The sequence below is a fragment of the Bubalus kerabau genome, chromosome 13 (genome assembly GCF_029407905.1).
Source record: "Bubalus kerabau isolate K-KA32 ecotype Philippines breed swamp buffalo chromosome 13, PCC_UOA_SB_1v2, whole genome shotgun sequence".
Taxonomy (NCBI): domain Eukaryota; kingdom Metazoa; phylum Chordata; class Mammalia; order Artiodactyla; family Bovidae; genus Bubalus; species Bubalus kerabau.
The window spans coordinates 13,082,887-13,102,250 of NC_073636.1; the positions used below are offsets into that span (position 1 = coordinate 13,082,887).

General features: G+C 43.1%; 1 protein-coding gene across 1 annotated transcript in view; it reads right to left on the reverse strand.

Annotated features, from left to right (window-relative positions):
• ITIH5 (inter-alpha-trypsin inhibitor heavy chain 5) overlaps positions 1-19,364 on the reverse strand; it is a 91,236-nt gene that overhangs the window by 63,988 nt on the left and 7,884 nt on the right. The window contains exon 2 of the mRNA XM_055543502.1: positions 10,102-10,146. Coding sequence (XP_055399477.1) covers positions 10,102-10,146 — 45 coding nt within the window. The remainder of the gene's footprint in view (positions 1-10,101; positions 10,147-19,364) is intronic.

Sequence of the window (19,364 nt, forward strand, 5' to 3'; positions counted from 1 at the left end):
TCACTTAATCAATGTAAGATCAGGATAGGGTACTTGCCTCCAGTCACACAGGGGGACCTAAGAAATCCAGAGTAAAAAGAAATGAGCTATCAAGCCATAAAAAAACACAGAAGAACCATAAATGCATATTCCTAAATGAAAGAAGTCCATATGAAAAGGCTACATACTATATGACTCCAACCCTACAACGTTCTGGAAACGGCAAAAGTACAACTATTGCAGGGAGGGGCAGTCTGTGAACACTCGAGTTCAGGATTTCTAGGGCAGTGAAGACACTCAGTTTTGTTGTTGTTGTTCAGTTGCTATGTCATGTCCCAACTCTTTGTGACCCTGTGGATTAGAGCCCACCCGTCTCCTCTGTCCATGGAACTCTCCAGGTAAGAACACTGGAATGGGGAGCCACTCCCTTCTCCAGGGAATCTTCCCAAGCCAGGGATCGAACCCTGGTCTCCTTCATTGCAGGAGGATTCTTTACCATCTGAGCCACCAGGGAATCTCAAATTCATGTCCATTGAATCAGTGATGCTATCTAACCATCTCATCCTCTACAGCCCCCTTCTCCTTTGATATGATAACGATGGATGCATGCTAAGTCGTTTAAGTTGTGTCCGACTCTGTTCGACCCTATGGACTGTAGACCACCAGTCTCCTCTGTCCATGGGATACTCCAGGCAAGAATACCAGAGTGGGTTGCCGTGCCCTCCTCCAGGGGATCTTCCCAACCCAGGGATCGAACCTACATCTCCCTCGTCTCCTGCATTGGCAGGTGGGTTCCTTACCACTAGTGCCACTTGGGAAGCTCCAATAATGATGGATATATGTCATTAAACACTTGCTCAATCCCATAGAATGTACACCACCAAGAGTGAACCCTAAGGTAAACTATAAACTTTGAGTGATTATGATGGGCGAATACAGGTTCATCTTGGTTAAAAATGTCCCATTCTAGAGAATGATGGTGACGATAGGAGAGGTGATGCCTGTGTCAGGGTAGGTGTATATAGGAAATCTGCACTTTTCTCTCAACTTTGGTTTAAACCTAAAACTGCTCTAAAAAATAGTCAGAGTCTTAACGATACTTTAAACAAAACCCAGCGAAAGTATCGGGAGTCCCTAACTTCCAATCCTGCCTCTTCTGCTAAAGGATTGCAGAAGCTGGCCGCTCAAGGCTTTCACAGTGGTCACTGTTAGACAGCCAGTAAAATACAAAACTGCCAAAACATCGTAAATACAATGCTGATTTAAAAGTTACCTGTGAACCTCATTGTTATCACCCCATCAGATCATGAGCACTCCAGACAGAGCAGGGAGCTGAATGCCTTCTGCACTGGTGGCATCTTCTGACATCCCCCTCCCCCATTTTTTTCTTATCAATTTATCACTTCTTTACACAAAAGTTGAGTACTAACATAGAAAAAAATCTTGTTAAGTTTACGTCTTTGATAAGCAGAGGACAATTCTAGCATTCCAAACAAAGCTGAGCTTCTTTTGTAGAGGGTCTCTGCCCTGTACTGTTTCTGATGTAATGAAAGATCGGTTACACTCGGTACCCTTGAGACTATCTTTGATGTCACACTGATTTGTTCTCATTTATGAGATAATGATCAGTTAGAATTTCACTGCGACTAAAATGTGACAAAGCACAGTTCATGGCTCATGGCCCCAAAAGATGAGCTGAAAAAAGTTTCAAGAAACTATTTTAGTGTTTCTGCACCTGCCTTGTTACTGGTTTCCCACAGGAGGCTGTGTTATTGACACGAATACCCCTTGTCTGGCCGTGATGGCACTGTCTGCTGAAAATCCATTAACATCAATTATGCACTCCTGTATCCCCATCCCCGAAAGCTTTCCCTGCCCCTCTTGGACTGCAAACACATGGAAAAGAGGGCTCGTGACCTTTTTCTTTTTTTTTTTCATGCACAGCTCTCAGCATGGAGTCAAAATCAAAACCAATTACAAAACTGAATTTTCTGAATCTCGAACAATTAAAGAAAAATATATATCCCCCCAACAGGAAATGGTAAGAAGTAGTATTTACTTAAGTGCAACTCTACATTCTAGGATGGATCAGGAAGAAATATTAACATACAATCTGTTCTCTCAAGGCACAGGGGGGAAGAAAGCGCAAAACAATAGGAAGAAACACAGGAAGATACAAGGAGGCATATGTATTTATTTATTGGTTAGAAGACTTTCCACAGTCCAGAAGGAAGAGAAAAACGGTGAAGACCGTAGGAGTAAGAAAAAGCTTTTTAAAGAGATATAGAATTTGTATGGAGTGAAAGAGAACAAGAAGAAATTCTAGAAACGTAAAAGACATAGAAACAAGAATAAACCAGAGCCCATTCCTGGCATGAGAATAGAGCAGTTTAGTTAGAGAGGAGGGCGCGTGGGGTGAAGAATATTGGCCAGGTACATAAAATTGTGAGGGGGTGAACCACCCCAAGGACAAGCACAGAACCTGGAATGGCAGAGGTTTACAAAAATGTGTCGTAGAAGAAAGGATATAAAACAGTGGCCTCAACCTCTGCCAAAGCACAGTGCTTAAAAATCCAACATGCTTTCCATATTTGTATTCGACTCAGTATTTTCTTTAGGAATGTGGGCAGAAACCAAGCCTTCCTGTGACATAATTATTTCTTCATTATTTTTTCCTACAAAAGCTAAACAGATGGAAAAGTGTTTTGAGGCAGGGAGGGTCTTAATTAGTCAGGGATCAGAGGTTTCCGTGTGACTCATGTGAGCCGTTTAAGATCAAGCCACACAGAAGACATCCCAAATCACCCACGATGCCAATTGGAAAGGTGACCGGGAGTGTCTGCCACGGGCAGTGCCAGAAGCCAGGCCGCTTCCCAGAGGGTTATCCTCCTGCTGTTTTATTCTGGGCTAACAATTCTTCCTCAACCACTAGAATAAATTATCTCAGAGGTGGAAGAGAAGCTCAGAAACCACCTCATCCGCTCCCCTCACTTGATGGAGGTTGGCAGTTGGTTGACTCCAAGACCAGAGAGGAAACTGAAGTTGCTCAGCCGTTTTTGACTCTTTTCAACCCCGTGGACTGTAGCCTGCCAGGCTCCTCTGTCCATGGAATTCTCCAGGCAAGAATACTGGAGTGGGTTGCCAGTTCCTTCTCCAGGGGATCTTCCCAGACCAGGAATTGAATCTGGGTCTCCCGCATTGCAGGCAGACTCTTTACCATCTGAGCCACCAGGGAATCCCCAAGTCCAGAGATCTTAACTATTAATAAACCTCAATGCTGCTGCTTCTTTTTTTTAATGCTTCTTCTTATCTAGAAAAAATTCATGCTGCTATTACATGAAGCAGAAGACCTCCAGACATGGCACCTCCCTGAGGACTATATTTACCACCTTGGGGAAATAATTTCCCCTCTGTAGACAGAGGGTGTCATCAGCTCTGAATTGCCTATTTGCAGTAATACATTCTATGGCGTGATATTTCATTTTGTTTAGAGAGGAAACACAACAGGCAATTACCACCTTTGTTCAGAAAAAAAAAAATTCTATAATCTCTTAAGATAAACCATGATGGAGTTCCCCTGGCGGTCTGGCGGTTAAGACTCTGACCTTCCGGTGCAGGGGATGACGTTTCAGTCCCTGATCGGGGACTAAGATTCTGCATGCCCACGTGAGTCGTTTAAAAACATAAACGACTCACTCATGTTTTTGTGGCCAAAAAATAAAAAAAAAAAATTTTAAAGATGAACCAAGATGGCCAGTGTTGGGAGTAGGGAGACAGATACATACATTACTAGCTTTCAGCGAAGTAAAAGTGCCAGAACCATGCTACCTGCTCAATTGACTGTATTTTCTTCTTTTCTATATCCCTTTTTTTAACACCAAGAAAAACAGTAATGTTTTAATACTTAGAAATACCACAGAAAAATTAAATTACTGAAAACTGGGATTGTAGTCAGCACACAAATATTAGTATATAGGTCATTTTTATAGATTATAAAGTGCTTGTTACTACATTTTATTAGCTGTGTATACTGACATAGTTGCTGTTGTTGTTTAGTCACTAAGTTGTGTCTGACTCTTTGCGACCCCGTGGACTATAGCCCACTAGGCTCCTCTGTCCATGGGATTCTCCAGGCAAGAATACTGGAGTGGGTTGCCATCTCCTTCTCCAAGGGAGCTTGTTGGCCCAGGGATCAAATCCACATCGCCTGCATTGCAGGCAGATTCTTACCACTTGGCCATCAGGGAAGCCCTATATTGACATTACCTTCTAAAGAAAAAAAGTGAATGTTTAGGCTGAGTGTAATTTTAAAGATTAATAAGACAAGGACTTCCCTGGTGGTCCAGTGGTTAAGAATCTGACTTCCAACGCAGGGCATGTGGGTTCAATCCCTGGTCAGGGAACTAAGACCCCACATGCCAAGGGGCAACTGAGCCTGTGTACTGCAATGAAAAATCCCAGGTGCCAACACAGTCAAATAAATAAATATTTTTTAAAAAACTTAATACAATAGAAGAGGTAGGTTTCTGCTGAGTATGCAATTGAGTTATGCTGGTGGCAGTAGGGGTGGGGTGGGCCCTTTGTATGTCCTTTCCATTTGTCTTCTGGGGTAGCAGTAGGGATTGTGTGCCTGATTCACAGGACATCACTTTTACGTTGTTATAGTATTTGCTATATTCTTGATGCTCCGGCATTTGGGGATTTGATCTTGGAGAGGTTACTCCGCCCCTCCCAGGGTCAGCTGATTCCTGGAGATAGCCAACGTTGCCCTGTGAGCACAGCTTCAAGATACAACCAATCAGTAACAGCACCACCCCCAACCCAGCCACCTACTTTGCCAAGCCCTTGCACACCAGCCAATATTCCCCCTGCGCCAAATCACCCCATGGCCAGATGCTGTAGCCCAGAGCTTGCCAAAATTATTTCAGCTACCCAGTCCTACAGTCCATGGGGTCACAAAGAGTTGGACACAATGAGTGACTAAACCAGCACCCAGTCCTACGGTTACTCGGCACACCTAACCTGATTCATCAATTCCTTCCTGCAAAAACCCCAATAAAGGCTCCTGGCCATGCTCTCCCCTCTGACCCTGCTTCCCCGAGTGACCTGGTGCTTCTCCACGTGGCCCTGCGTGCCACTCGTCCCTGGGGACCTGTGAATGTAAACCTCCTCCTTCCTGATGGTCAATTCTGTGTCGGCGTGTCTCACCACATCCGCTCAAAACAAATCTTTGCTGCAAATTTTAGAATCTCTGCTACAAAGGGGATGCCAAGACATGACTCTGCCATTGGGAGGTTAAAGTATGACAGCGAATTATTCTAGGAAAACCAGGCCAGTAGTTGTGAAGCACCAAGGAGACTCCAACAAAAAGATACTCCTGCTTTTCAAAAGGTAAACACTGTTGGTATCTGTGATAGCAGAGCGCTTCCTTAAAAGGGTATCTAATTAATTCAGAATAAAATCAAAGCGTGTCCCGGGGGGGTGGGGGGTCCATGAGCTGGGAGTGATAGGACATTCCCAGCTGTTGCCACCACATCCTCTTCATTAATCAGAGTAGAGAACGTTCGGATTAGTGTGGCACAGCTAGAACGTGAAATACAAGGAAACTTCGGGTAAACTAAGGCTACAGAGCCAGGCAGGAGCCAGATCACGGAGCAGGGGTTGGGTGCCGGGTAGGCTTAGACGTCTTCATAGTTAATCCTACACATGATACAAAGTCACTGATTTTTTTGCTTTCATTTTAGTCACTAAGTCGTGTCCAACTGGTTTGCGACCCCATGGCCTGTAGCCTGCCAGGTTCCTCTGTCCGTGGAATTTTCCAGGCAGGAATACTAGAGTGGGTTGCCATTTCCTCTTCCAGGGGATGTTCCTGACCCAGGGGATCAAACCCAAGTCTCCTGCATTGGCAGGTGGCTTCTTTACCCCTGAGCCACCAGGGAAACCACAAAGCCACTGAAGACATTTGTAAAAGACAGTGATGCACCAGACCCATGCTGGAAAGATCATTCTGGTACTGTCTGGATGGGTAAATTAAGTCAACATTAACAAATTTATATGATACTTGTTAAAGAGAGGCTTTCAACATTCCTAGATTTCTAGAGAAAAATCTGAGAGATTATATGAAACAGTCAAAAGGTCAAGAAAATCTTTGTAACTACGAATGAAAATAAGAAAAGATAAACTTATTTATTACTCAGGAACTTAAAGCCTTTATAACGACAAATATTTCATAAACAAAGTTAATAGACAAATGACAGATTTAGGGAAGAACTCTTCCAATTCAGAATACAGAGTATCCAAACACACGGAGATCGCCCACATACTGATAAGTGCATGCGTGCATGCTAAGTTATTTCAGTCATGTCCAACTCTTTGCGACTCTATAGAATGTAGCCTGCTAGGCTCCTTCCTCTGTCCACAGGATTTCTCAGGCAAGAATATCGGAATGGGTTGCCATGCCCTCCTCCAGGGAATCTTCCCGACCCAGAATCAAACCTATTTCTCTTTGTCTCCTGCCTTGGCAGATGGGTTCTTTACCACTAACACCATTTGGGAAGCCCATACTGACAATCAGGACATAAAAATCACAAAACAGGGCTTCTCTGGTGGGTTAGCCATAAAGAATACGCCTACCAATGCAGGAGACACGGGTTCTACTCCTGGGCAGGAAGATCCCTTGGAGAAGGAAATGGCAACTCATTCCAGTATTCTTACCTAGGAAATCCCATGGACAGAGGAGCCTGGTGGGCTACAGTGCATGTGGTCACAAAGAATTGGACATGACTTAGGGACTAAGCAACAAGAAAAATTTGAAAAGAAATCACAGTAGAAAAATGGCTGCAGGACCTGAAAAACAATTCATGGAAGAACAACTCTGTATGGAGAAAAATCCAAACTCATAAGTCAGGGGAATACACACTGAAGGACTGATGTCACTTTATATTTCAGAGACTGACAAATCAAAGAGAGTAATTCTATCATTGCTGGCGGAAATGTGCATATTCGTCATTGCTGATAGAAATGGAATTAAGACAGAAAGTACTAGGAGTATTCAAAAACTAGTCTGACTACATCTATCAAAATTTTTAAAAATGTATGTGCACTTTGATCCAGCAACCCTCCTATTGAAAATCTTGGCCACAGAATTAAAAGCATCTACTTACGAGAAAAAGCAAAAAGGTTTTTGCAGCAGCATTTACAGAGGCCAAAAAAATGGAAACCATACTGAAAGCTCGATAGTAGAATGCTTGATAAGCTATGGTGTGCCAACGACATGGTATATTTTTCATCATTAGAGAAGGGACAGATGTAGGCCAGCTGAGGCACTGCTGAGTGAAAATAAGAAGAAACAAATGCATTCAGGTGAGAAGGCAGTTGGGTGTATTAGTGATGAGCACAAACTCAGAAGCCAGGCTGTTGGGACTCAAAAGCCTTGTTCGATCACCTTTTATGGAAAGCGTAATCCTGGATAAGTGACTCATTTTCTTGTCCGTAAAATGTGTCTGTATTTGGCTGAGCTAGGACACAAGAGATACTCAGGACAACACCTGGCCTGTGGTTAGCATGCAGGGAACAGCAGCTGTATTTACATGGTCCCACTGTCTGATAGCAAATATGAAAAATCTCAAAATGTATACAAGGGTCCCCGCCTTCCTCTGCTGGTTTTTTTTCTCAGTGGTACGTATCTTCTCCATTCCTAACACATTTAACCATTTATTTATAGACTTTGCCTATCTCTGCCCTCTTTAGAATTCATGCTCTATGAAAGATAGTGTCTTTTGCCTGTTTGTCCATTGCTGGATTCCCAATGCCTTGAACAGTGCTGGGCCGACAGTGAGGACTCAACAAAATCCTTGAATGAATGAATATGTGCATCTATGTCTTGCTGGGAGCAAGGGCTCCTCCCTGTTTTATGAATTTTTACTGAAGAATTGATGCTTTTGAACTGTGATGTTGGAGAAGACTCTTCAGACTCCCTTGGACTGCAAGGAGATCCAACCAGTCAATCCTAAAGGAAATCAGTCCTGAATACTCATTGGAAGAACTGATGCTGAAGCTCTAATACTTTGGCCACCTGATGTAAAGACCTGACTCATTTGAAAAGATCCTGATGCTAGGAAAGATTGAAGGCAGGAGGAGAAGGTGATGACAGAGGATGAGATGGTTGGATGGCATCACCGACTTGATGGACGTGAGTTTGAGCAAGTTCCGGGAGTTGGTGATGGACAGGGAAGCCTGGCGTGCTGCAGTCCATGGGGTTGCAGAGTCAGACGTGACTGAGCGACTGAGCTGAACAGAAGTATGGTTGATTCATAATGATGTGCTAGTTTGTGCTGTTATATACATACATATATCCACTCCTTTTTAGATGCTATTCCCATATAGGTCATTATAGAGTATTGAGTTCCTGTGCTATAAGGCAGCAGTCTCCAACCTTTTTGGCATCAGGAACCTGTTTCATGGCAGACAATTCTTCCATGGACCAGGAGGCTGAGGGATGGTTTCAGGATGATTCAAGTGCATTATATTTATTGTGCACTTTATTTCTATTATTATTGTATCAGCTCCACCTCAGATCACCAGACATTAGATCCTAGAGGTTGGTGACCCCCTCAGCATTCAGCACCCCTCTTGTGGTCAAACCAACCGGGTACCAGGTGTGTAGGTGTTGCCTGGCCCCCCATTTATGTTCACATATTGAAGGAGTCTGTGGGCCTAGAAAAGAAAACAACAGTCTCAAAGGCCCTTGCTGAATCATCTAACTTTGGAGAAAACAAAACCGAACTTTAGGTCCCGCCCTGAGGCTCCAAGCCGATTGTATCTATCTGGGACTTATCACCCCCTGTCCAGAAACCTTCCACCCCCTACACCTGCCCAGAAGACTTATCACCCCTGCCCAACTACAAATGCCATCTCAACTAAAGAATACCCAAAACATCCCACCTGACTAATGTTTTCCTTATCGCTTCCCCAAACCTCCCTATAAATATGGAGCCTCCCTGATCCCTCTGGGCACTCAGCCTGGTTGTTAGGCTGACTGTTGCCCCTCCTTGCCTGAATAAAGGTAACCTACTTCCGTTGAGGTCGTCTCTCCTTCTTTTCTGCCTCAGCCCGAACTATACCTTACACATATGTCTGCCTATGATTATGTGAACATGCAGAAAAACAGAAAAAGACTGAGGGTAATAAATTTGGGGAGGCAGGATTGGGAGGATGGGGGTGGGCAGGGCAAAGGAAGCCATGCAGAAAATGATGAGAATATAAAGTCCCGGTCCAAATAAAGGTGGGAATGATTGTGACGTTGGTCATGAGCAATTCAGCAGGAATTCAGACACCAGCCAGGAGCAGGGAGTAAACGGCTTGGGCTTATGGCTTATCCCTGAGGGTGTGCAGAGGATTCCGTATCCTCAGAGCCTGAAGACGTGTCCCCACACTTGGATACATCACAGTACACATCGTGGGAAGGAAGGACTGAGGTCATTTCAAATAAACACTTAGAATCCTGAACGTCTTCCCAAGTTCCATCTGGGAGCCTGCAGCATACACCGAGAGCCTGGCCCAACTTCCATCACACAAAGCTTCAGTCTACAAATGGGAATACTCTGCTTTCACTGTTTACTTCCTAACACCATCTTTATTTCTTGTGTAAGAACATTATTAAAAAAAAGGAAAGGTTCACTTAGCTGTTAGCTTTTTTCTAAGAAGGTCTTTGAAAATTTCATGCTTTGTCCTTATACTTTTACTGGAATAATCAGGTCTCTTTTCAGAAAAAACATCCACTTAAAGAAAAAGTTTATCAAAGAAAGGTTTATAAAGCTACACTGAGGACCTCGTGGTGGTCAATTGGATAAGACTCCATGCTTCCAATGCAAGGGGTGAGGGTTCAATCCCTGGTCAGAGAACTAGGATCCCCCATGTTGTGAAGTCAAAAAAAAAAAAAAAGAACATGACAATATCATCATAATAAAGATTTTTTAAAAAGCTATGCTGTTTCACGTTCAATTTCTTCTACATGCAACTGTAAGGTTTGGAGTAGCTGCGAGCATAGCTGTTACCTGGTTCCAAATCCACAGACTTGTGAGGGGTACAGACTTTTAAGAGAATTTATGTGAATATACGTACCAGCCTTTGCAACAGCCTGACTTGCCTTGGGATCCTGAGTCCAACCTAGAAGGAAGAAAGAGACATGAAATATGATTGTGAGGTCATTCTCATGTGACTTAGTTAAACAAAGAAGGTTAAGGCCCATGAAGGCACATGAAGGGTTATCCACCACCTGAAAAGCAGTTTTGACTTTGAACCAGGAAGCACCCAGAACAAGATTAGAATTCATGCTTCTCAGACCTGGCTGGCTGCTTAACCCACAATATCACATCACCTTCTCATTTGAGGGTTCTTACATCTGTTAGGGGAGCAGATGAAATGATCAGAACAGAGTTCACTAGAATATCTGTATTCAGGGACTTCCCTGGCCGTCCAGTGGGCAAGACTTCACCTTCCAATGCAGGGAGCTGGGGTTCAATCCCGGGTCGGGGAGCTGGGTTCCATATGCCTTGCAGCCAAAAAAGCAAAACATAAATCAGAAACAATACTGTAACAAATTCAACAAAGGCCTGAAAAAATGGTCCACATCAAAAGAAAAATCTTAAAAAAAAAAAAGAGTATTTGTGTTTGGTTTCCATTTATTTTTGGCTTGAAAATCAACTCTTTGCTGTTGTGTCTGTTACAATGAGTAAACATGTCCGCTTGCCTCTGATGGGTTCATTCATTCCGCTCAAAACCCCAGGAAGTTCTGGAGGCAAAACTGAACTTGCCATGAACTTTCTTACTGTGTTTTTTCTGGATGATTTGCTATACTTTCCCACAGGCAGAGAGGAGGGGCATGGGGAGGTGATAGCATCCTTAGTTTTAAAATTCATCTAATAATTAACCAGCCCCTCCGGACTCATGTAGAAGTCCTAGCCGGTTGCCAACCATTTCTCAAGATAAATCACTGTTTAAAGAACACAAGTGTGGACTCCACTGCTGTGAGTATTAAGTCGGCGTTCCTGGAGGGCAGTATGACAATGTCGATCCAAACCTTGGAAAATATGCTTAGACTTTACACAAACCTTTTTTAACAGCTTCGTAAGGTATAACTTACAAACAATAAAATTTGCTCTTTTAACGTGCACAATTCAATTTTTTAAAATATATTCACAGAGCTGGGCAAACCATCACCACAATCAATTTAGAACATGTTTATCCCCAAAGAAACCCTGCTTTACCTGTCATTTCCCAATCCCAGCCTTTCCCTGGTCCTAGGCACCCGTTAATCTACTTTGTCTCTATGTATTTAGTCATCCTGGGCATTTTGTATAAATAGAATCATACAATATGTGGTCATTTTTTATTGGCCCTTTCCACTTAGCATAATCTTGTAGATTTATTAGCACTTCATTCTTTTTTACGTCTGAATAATAGTCTATTGTGTGCATACATCACATTGTGTTTATCCACTTCCCAGTTGTCAGACTCTAAGGTTATTTCCACCTTTTGGCTATTATTTATACTGTGGAACTTGCATGGATATTCACATAGATGTCTCTGTGTTTTTATTTCCTTTATACGTGGAATTCCTGGGTCATATGGTAAATTTAACTTTTGGGAAATAGATACATCAGTTTGCAAAGTAACATTTTTACATTCCCACCAGTATGCAGGTCTTTTAATTTAGAAATCCTACTTTCAGAAAAGTATCAATTGGGAGGGAGGGGAATATCAATACCAAAAAAATGAAAGCATGAAAAGACTTCTTTGCAACTTTTAAACAATTGTTGATCCTTGGAAAGAGCCTAACATATCCTTTAAAAGTGGTTTGGTTAAATGTATTATGATATAGTGATTAATCAGAATACAGCTATTACAAATAATGGTATGGACCTATATTTATTGACATCAAATGTTAGTTTTACCTGACTTCTGAGCTGTTCACTAAATATTTCTCTAGCTGTCTGCTGGAAGGATTGCACTTCCTGGCCCTTGGTGGGAAGACAGAGCCACATGACTGGTTCTGGCCAATAACTTATGAATGTAAGTGGCCTCTGTCACTTCTCCACCAAGGACTTGACGGAAGGTATGAGATTCTCCAGAACTGCCTTTTCTCACCTGCACAGTAAGTAGTAACATTTGAGAGGCTGCTGCTCCACCAAGCCTAAGGTCACACTTGGTCCACTGACACCCCAGGATGGACGTCATACAAGCAAGAAACAAACGTTCGTCTAATTTATGGTTGCTAGGTAGTGGGGACAAGGATGGAGAGAAGGGATGGTTAGAGCCTTTGGGATGGATATGTACACACTGCTGTATTTACAATGCAGAACCAACAAGGACCTACTGTATAGCACAGGGGACTCTGCTCAATGTCACGTGGCAGCCTGGATGGGAGGGGGGTCTTGGGGAGGATGGATACACGTATATGCATGGCTGCGTCCCTTTGCTGTCCACCTAAACCTATCACAACATTGTTCATCAGCCATGCTGCTGCTGCTAAGTCGCTTCAGTCGTGTCCGACTCTGTGTGACCCCATAGATGGCAGCCCACCAGGCTCCCCTGTCCCTGGGATTCTCCAGGAAAGAACACTGGAGTGGGTTGACATTTCCTTCTCTAATGCATGAAAGTGAAAAGTCAAAGTGAAGTCGCTCAGTCGTGTCTGACTCTTTGAGACCCCATGGACTGCAGCCTACCAGGCTCCTCCGTCCATGGGATTTTCCAGGCAAGAGTACTGGAGTGGGGTGCCATTGCCTTCTCCATAATCGGCTATACTCCAATACAAAACAAAGTTTTTTAAAAAAGAAATACATGTTTGTCATTTAAATCATTGCAGTTTGGGGGTTCTTACCCCAGTTCAGCCTGGCCTGGCCTCACTGATATAGTCAGACACACTTTGAATGATTAAATCAGGTAACAAAATGCTGTCATTAACGATCTCATTTTTTAAGTATAAGTGTCTGTATGTGCAGAATGCACCCAAAATTTTAATGGCAATTACCTCTGGATGTCTGAATTTTTTTTCTTTAAACCCTTCTGTAGTACCTTAGTTTTGTATCACCTGCAAATAGAAAAAACAATAAAGATATTTCCATTCTGTAAACTAAAAATCTGGTTTAATCATGATCCTCTTCTGATCCCTTCTGAAAATAGATATGTGTTACTATAAATTACAATTGTAAGTCATCGTAGAGTCTCCTATGCTACAGAACATGGAATAGGAAGAATTAGTAAAGGATTTCAGTTGACATATGCTCTGACACCAAATGAGAACCAATCACTAGGAGGCCGCTGGCTTCTATTTCTAAAATGAGGTGGAATGATATGAATGGTCCAAAGGAAAACAGAATCAGTGTCCTGGGCAAGGTCTCCACTAGTTCTGCAGGTTCGTCTCAGGCCTCTCCCTTCCTAAAATTGTGGAATCGGCTGGGGACCACTTAAAATAACTAACCATGGTCAGAAGGGAAGCCTGGCCCTGCTCAGGTATTATGTTCTCTGGTTGATCTAAAGTATTCTCTTTGAAGTCTCCTCCTTTGAAGAATAGGTTTTCCAAGAAAATAAACAAGTATTCAGGAGAACAAGAGAAGTTGGTTTTTCATTTTTGAGGTGGCTATCTGATAGCTCAGGGGATCACCATGGCAACACTTGAGTCCAGATTTAGACACGGACCAAACCAGAATCAAAACTTCCTGGTACACAGAGACTCCTGGTGCCAGCTAGGATTAGAAGTGGAAATGACACTAATGTCATCTTCATTGTTTTTAGTTAGGAATTCCTGACCCCTTTTATTGTTTGAGAGCTTTCCTGTTCCCCTATAAGAACCTGGAAGTGGGGGTTAAGGACAGGTAACCGAATCCAGCTTAAAGTCAAGGAATGTTCTGAATAATAAATAACCTCAGAGCATGGGCCCCAAATCACAGACTTATGAGATGGCTCAGATAAGACTTTCTACTCCTTCCAGGCTGAGCTTACTTCTCCAGCGCCAGAACAGATGTCCAGACCACAGTATTTAATAAGAAGTATCAGCCACAATCTTTGCCATGAAGGACCGACCATACTACCTAACTTCAAAGAAAATACACTCAGGGAAACTTACCAGAAAAGGTAATTTTTATAAGTTACAAAGAAAATGGGGAAAAAAAGAAGAGTTCACTACACTCTCAAGTGACCACAAGAGGCTCTACGATGGAGGGATGGCTTGAAGTTGGTGTGTAGGATGTTGGTTGGAGTGGAATAAAGGGGGAAGACAAATTTAAAGAGAATCAGGTTCAACGTAAGAACCATGCTGAGAAATCAATCATTATCTGCCTCTTCAACTCACATGAACCAAGCAGCATTTACTACCAGAACGTGCATGGGTGCCTGAAGACTGCCTTTGCACCAAGAATGTAGCAATAACTCCATCAGAGCTGGGGGACTGGAATCCCCATCTATCCCGCCATCAGACGGTCCAACCACAGGTGAAAAACAACTTAATGTTCATCATCTGGATAAAAGAGATGGTATTTTCCCCCCAGGATCAATCACAGGGTTGGATCAAGATCAGGAGGGAAGAGAAAGCATTCCAGAAAGTCCACAGATGGGGAAGAGCATGGGAAGGGAGGAGAGGAGTGAGGGGTATTTGAAATACGAACAATACACACATTCCCTTTAGGGATGGGTGCTTTCATGACCTGGGTCCACTGAACGAGAAACAGAAAGGCTGGATTCAAGCCCTCATTCCTTCCGAGCTCTGCCACCAGCTCTGTCGCTCTAGGTTGCATCACAGAGCCAGGAGTGGCTGCATTGAGGCCAGTCTCAGCCACGCACCATCAAATGGCTGAAGACATGAGCTCCTAGTGGGCTCTGTGCCAGGAATTTATCTACCATTGGCCTGCATCTCCCGAGGACATTCTGAAGCCAAGACCAGGAACCTCAGCTGCCTCAGAGACCTGGCCAGGACCTGACACTGACCCCAGGGTAACAGGCTGGACAGCACGGGAGACGCTACCCATCACCTGGGCTCAGGACAGTTAGTCTTCAAAGAGCCCCATTCCGGGAATTCTCTATCACCGGCACAAAAGTTTTCTTTGGGAGAAATGGGGCTACATGTTGTTCAGCTAAGTGCCATGCGCCATGTGGGCTGCCCATAACCTCAGCAATGGGAGAAGAAACTTCATCTGGGGTTGGGTCGGGGGTTGGGTGGGCTGAAATTTCAAACAATTTCCAGGCATCTGGGATAAAAATAACAAAACCCAAACCAACCAGCCTTAGGTGAATCACCCTGTTGCTTTCAATCTGTGAGAAACAAGGGACATGGACCTGGCTTGTGGGAAGATAATGAAGAGGTCGGGGACCCTCCCAGCAGAAAACAAAAAAAAGCTCAGGTCTCCATCCGATGGCTCCATCTTCCTAAACCGATCATCTGTTCCTTAGATACTGAAAGCTTGCAGGGGACTTCCCCGGTGGTCCAGGGGTTAAGACCTCCAATGCGGAGGTGTGGGTTCAATCCCTGGTTGGGGGGCTGAGATCCCATGTGCCTCATTGCCAAAAAACCAAAACATAAAACAGAAGCAATATGGTAATAAAATCAATAAAAACTTAAAAAGAGAAAGCTTGCAGGACTTCCATCTGGACCTCTGACAGCATGTGGGCAGGGCTCCTTTACATTAGAGCATCCAGGACTTTGGGAGAGTGTGTGTTAGGAACACAAGGTCACACAGGACTCATTGTCAGGTCTTAGGACTCCCCCCTCTTCTCCCCAGTCCCACCCCCAGAGAAACCAGACACGGCTAGTTCAGAAGTGAGCCAATCTCTGGAATCTCTGCCACAATATCCTTCTTCCCCATCCAGTCTTACAACTCCACTGAAACAATCACAGCCATGCACATAAGGGAGATATGATTGAGTGGTCTGGGGCTCACAAAATCTTGCCTTGACTTTATTTTTCAAAGAATTAAAAAAAAAAATTGTCTTGATTTTCTGTGTTTTCCCAAATGCAAAGTGGTAGATTACAAAAGTTAAAAGTGCAGAAATGCTCAGTTCAGGGACTTACAAACGGATCACCACAATGAATGTGTTACCGGAAGCAGAGGCTCAACACTATCTGTGTGCCAGGAGATAAAAGTTAAAGTCATCCTTAAACAGACCACATCGAGTTGTAAACATGAAAGTGCTGCAGTCTTTGGAGGAGTCACTGAGAGCCCAGCTTGGCATTCAGGGCACTTGGGTTCTAATTCAGGCTCTGAAATATCCCCTTGGGCGCATCACTTCCCCTGGGGGGATTTCCAAGGTTCTTCTCCTGGAGAGGAAGCTTGATGAGGCTTTCCTTGCAGTGGTAGGGATTCAACCAGGCTGTTCATAAATAATAAAAATGGCTCATGAGACCTGAGTGTTACTATATGTAAGTGTTTTACCTGACAGAGTGGGTTGATTATTTTTTATTTAATAGTTTATTATTACTTAGAAGCTGATGAAAGGTAAGTGTCAGGATCCCTCACTTGCACAGTCCCTTAACAATGATGATACTGGGCTTCCTTAGTGGCTCAGTGGAGAAGGCAACAGAACCCCACTCCAGTGCTCTTGCCTGGAAAATCCCACGGACGGAGGAGCCTGATAGGCTGAAGTCCATGGGATCGTGAAGAGTCAGACACGACTGAGCGACTTCACTTTGACTTTTCACTTTCATGCATGGGAGAAGGAAATGGCAACCCACTCCAGCGTTCTTGCCTGGAGAATCCCAGGGACGGGGGAGCCTGGTGGCCTGCCGTCTATGGAGTCACACAGAGTTGGACACGACTGATGTGACTTAGCAGCAGCAGCAGCAGCAGCAAGCCGTGGCTCATTGGTAAAGAATCTGCCTGCCAGTGCAGGAGACACGGGTTCGGTCCCTGGTCTAGGAAAATCCCATGTGCCACAGGGCAACTAAGCCAGTTCGCCACTGCTACTGAGCCTGTTCTCTGGAGCCCATGCTCTGCAGCAAGAGAAGCCACTGCAGTGAGAAGCCCTGACACCAAACTAGAGAAAAGCCTGAGCAGCAATGAAGACCCCATAAATAAATAAATTACAAAAAAAAAAGTCTGAGAAAAAACAATTATTCTAAAATTATGTTGCTTGTCAGAATGTGTCCTTTGTTGTGATTTATCATTCTAAATAACTGTTCAAGGTCACTCAAAGCCGGTGCACTGGGACAACCCTGAAGGATGGGATGGGGAGGAAGGTGGGAGGGGCGTTTAGGATGGGGGCCAGATGTACACCCATGGCTGCTTCATGTCAGTGGGTGGCAAAACCACTACAATATTGTAAAGTAATTAGCCTCCAATTAAAATTAATTAATTAATTAAAAAATAAATAACTGTTCATTTTAGCACAGAATTTTGTCCAGAAGGCTTTGCCAATTATGTAAACTTGATTCCCCTCTCAAAAATTTAGATCCGAGGGGAGGAGCCAAGATGGCAGAGGAGTAGGACGGGGAGAACACTTTCTCCCCCACAAATTCATCAAAAGAGCATTTAAACGTCGAGTAAATTCCACAAAACAACTTCTGAATGCTGGCAGAGGACATCAGGCACCCAGAAAAGCAAAACTCTTCAAAAGGAGAGAGAAGAAATACAGCTCCATCCACCAGAACATCGACACAAGCTTCCCTAACCAGGAAACCTTGCAAGCCACCTGTACAAACCCACATACAGTGAGGAAACGCCACAATAAAGAGAACTCCACAAACTGCCAGAATACAGAAAGGACACCCCAAACTCAGCAATTTAAACAAGATGAAGAGACAGAGGAATAGCCAGCAGATAAAGGAACAGGATAAATGCCCACCAAACCAAACAAAAGAGGAAGAGATAGGGAATCTACCTGATAAAGAATTCCGGATAATGCTAGTGAAATTGATCCAAAATCTTGAAATTAAAATGGAATCACAGATAAATAGCCTGGAGTCAAGGATTAGATGCAAGAAAGGTTTAACAAGGACTTAGAAGAAATAAAAAAGAGTCAATATATAATGAATAATGCAATAAGTGAAATTAAAAACACTCTGGAGGCAACAAATAGTAGAAAAACAGAGGCAGAAGATAGGATTAGTGAATTAGAAGATAGAATGGTAGAAATAAATGAATCAGAGAGGATAAAAGAAAAACGAATTAAAAGAAATGAGGACAATCTCAGAGACCTCCAGGACAATATTAAACGCTACAACATTCGAATCATAGGGGTCCCAGAAGAAGAAGACAAAAAGAAAGACCATGAGAAAATACTTGAGGAGATAATAGTTGAAAACTTCCCTAAAATGGGGAAGGAAATAATCACCCAAGTCCAAGAAACCCAGAGAGTCCCAAACAGGATAAACCCAAGGCGAAACACCCCAAGACACATATTAATCAAATTAACAAAGATCAAACACAAAGAACAAATACTAAAAGCAGCAAGGGAAAAACAACAAATAACACACAAGGGAATACCCATAAGGATAACAGCTGATCTTTCAATAGAAACTCTTCAAGCCAGGAGGGAATGGCAAGACATACTTAAAATGATGAAAGAAAATAACCTACAGCCCAGATTATTGTACCCAGCAAGGATCTCATTCAAGTATGAAGGAGAAATCAAAAGTTTTTCAGACAAGCAAAAGCTGAGAGAATTCTGCACCACCAAACCAGCTCTCCAACAAATACTAAAGGATATTCTCTAGACAGGAAACACAAAAACGGTGTATAAATTCAAACCCAAAACAATAAAGTAAATGGCAACGGGATCATACTTATCAGTAATTACCTTAAACGTAAATGGGTTGAATGCCCCAACCAAAAGACAAAGACTGGCTGAATGGATACAAAAACAAGACCCCTACATATGTTGTCTACAAGAGACCCATCTCAAAACAGGGGACACATACAGACTGAAAGTGAAGGGCTGGAAAAAGATTTTCCATGCAAATAGGGACCAAAAGAAAGCAGGAGTAGCAATACTCATATCAGATAAAATAGACTTTAAAACAAAGACTGTGAAAAGAGACAAAGATGGTCACTACATAATGATCAAAGGATCAATCCAAGAAGAAGATATAACAATTATAAATATATATGCACCCAACACGGGAGCACCGCAGTATGTAAGACAAATGCTAACAAGTATGAAAGAAGAAATTAACAATAACACAATAATAGTGGGAGACTTTAATACCCCACTCACACCTATGGATAGATCAACTAAACAGAAAATTAACAAGGAAACACAAACTTTAAACGATACAATAGACCAGTTAGACCTAATTGATATCTATAGGACATTTCATCCCAAAACAATGAATTTCACCTTTTTCTCAAGTGCACATGGAACCTTCTCCAGGATAGATCACATCCTGGGCCATAAAG